The sequence below is a fragment of the Dipodomys ordii genome, unplaced genomic scaffold (assembly GCF_000151885.1).
Source record: "Dipodomys ordii isolate 6190 unplaced genomic scaffold, Dord_2.0 Scaffold4638, whole genome shotgun sequence".
NCBI classification, from domain to species: Eukaryota; Metazoa; Chordata; class Mammalia; order Rodentia; family Heteromyidae; genus Dipodomys; species Dipodomys ordii.
In genome coordinates this window covers 1,633-3,090 of record NW_012271852.1, presented here as the reverse complement: position 1 = coordinate 3,090, position 1,458 = coordinate 1,633, and the positions used below count along the sequence as shown (strand labels likewise).

Genomic DNA, 1,458 nt, shown 5'->3' with positions numbered 1-1,458 from the left:
AGGAAAGGAAGGAAGGAGGGCATGTGAGGCTTCTCTCCTCCACATTACAGCACTCTCGTTCTGCTCACCCACCAAGGAGGGCTGTGGGTGGCCCACTGCTTCGGGGACAACCTTACAACACTGGTACAAACCCCAGCCCTTGAACCAGGGGCACTCTGAAAAGTCAGTTGAAAAACAGTTACGATTTTTATCTTATTTTGTTTTATTTCCAAGTCACAGCCCCTGAATCTCGAGTCTCCAGCAACTTTGGCCCAGATGCTCCTTGGCCAGTCCTTGGCTTGCCTCGTGATCTCAGCTTGAGTGGACCAGGGTGGAAGACCGAGAACTTGTAGCTTAGCTATTCTTGAAGTAGAATCATTAGCCCAAGAAACATTATATTCATTTTCACAATATGTCGCAAAAGGATCCATGCCAGAAACAAGCCTGTGAAATCCAGAAGTGTTTACAGGCCAACAACTACATGGAAACAAAGTGTCAGGCTGCCATCCAACAACTACGCAAGTGCTGTGCCCAGTATCCCAAGGGAACATCCCTTGTCTGTTCAGGATTTGAGAAAGAGCAAGAGGAAAACCAGGCACAAAAGTCTGAATCGAAGTAAAGTTTTGTTGAGCAGTTCCATGCTGTCAAGCTTCCCCCAAACATGCTTTGTTTCTGTTCCAGGCCAGGTAGCAGCAAAGAGCAAATGAGGATGTCAACTGTAAAGTTTAATGTACATCCACCTATGCAGGACAGAAAGTTAAATATACTAAAACTGAGCTGCTAAAATAAACCTGTCTTAAATGGGAAAAAACAGCATTGCATGTTCTCTCTCAAGTTCAGGTGGAAAATGTGGTGATAATTTTCACTTAAGGGAATGATTTAGATAGTAGGAAATATTATCGGAACAATATTCAGCCTTTTAAATGTACAAATCCAAGAGTATGAACAAACATACTCAAGATATAAATGTTTTATCAAATGTTTTGTATCACTGTAGTCCAGCCACGGGTCCTGTCCTCATGGTTGTCTCCTTTGTAAAAATGTCATGTCAACAGGATTCTACAGAACCTAGCCCAAGTCCGGCTTCCTTCACTAAGAAAAATACACTAAACTCACCTGTGTTTTTATATGTATCAGTTCATTCTTTTGACTGACTGGTTCCTTTCCATTGAGCAAATATACTGGTCTGCACAACCTCTACACACCCTCCCACTGAGGGTTATCTGAGTTGTTTCCAGTTTTTAGTGATCATGAAGAAGGCAGCTATAGATATTTGACTACCAGGGTTTATGTGAACGTAAGTATTCATTTCACACTGCTGGATTTGACTTTCTAGTACTTTGCTGCATCAGTGTGTGTGTGAGAGCTATTAATATCTTAGCCGGACACTGGTGGCTCATGCCTGTAATCCTAGCTACTCAGGAGGCTGAGATCAGAGGATCGGGTTCAAAGCCAGCCTGGGCAGGAAAGTCTGTGAGA

The 1,458-nt window shown here is 43.1% G+C and overlaps 1 protein-coding gene across 1 annotated transcript; it reads left to right on the top strand.

Moving 5' to 3' along the window:
• The first annotated feature begins 235 nt into the window (after positions 1-235).
• LOC106002199 (cx9C motif-containing protein 4-like) lies at positions 236-715 on the top strand. Its single transcript, XM_013037115.1, has one exon. The coding sequence runs from the start codon at positions 392-394 to the stop codon at positions 596-598; it is 207 nt and encodes a 68-aa protein (XP_012892569.1). The 5' UTR covers positions 236-391; the 3' UTR covers positions 599-715.
• Positions 716-1,458: the final 743 nt, after the last annotated feature.

Bases quoted from the DNA above. Each gene is read 5' to 3' on its own strand.
- LOC106002199 (XM_013037115.1), top strand. From the start codon at position 392: ATGTCGCAAAAGGATCCATGCCAGAAACAAGCCTGTGAAATCCAGAAG.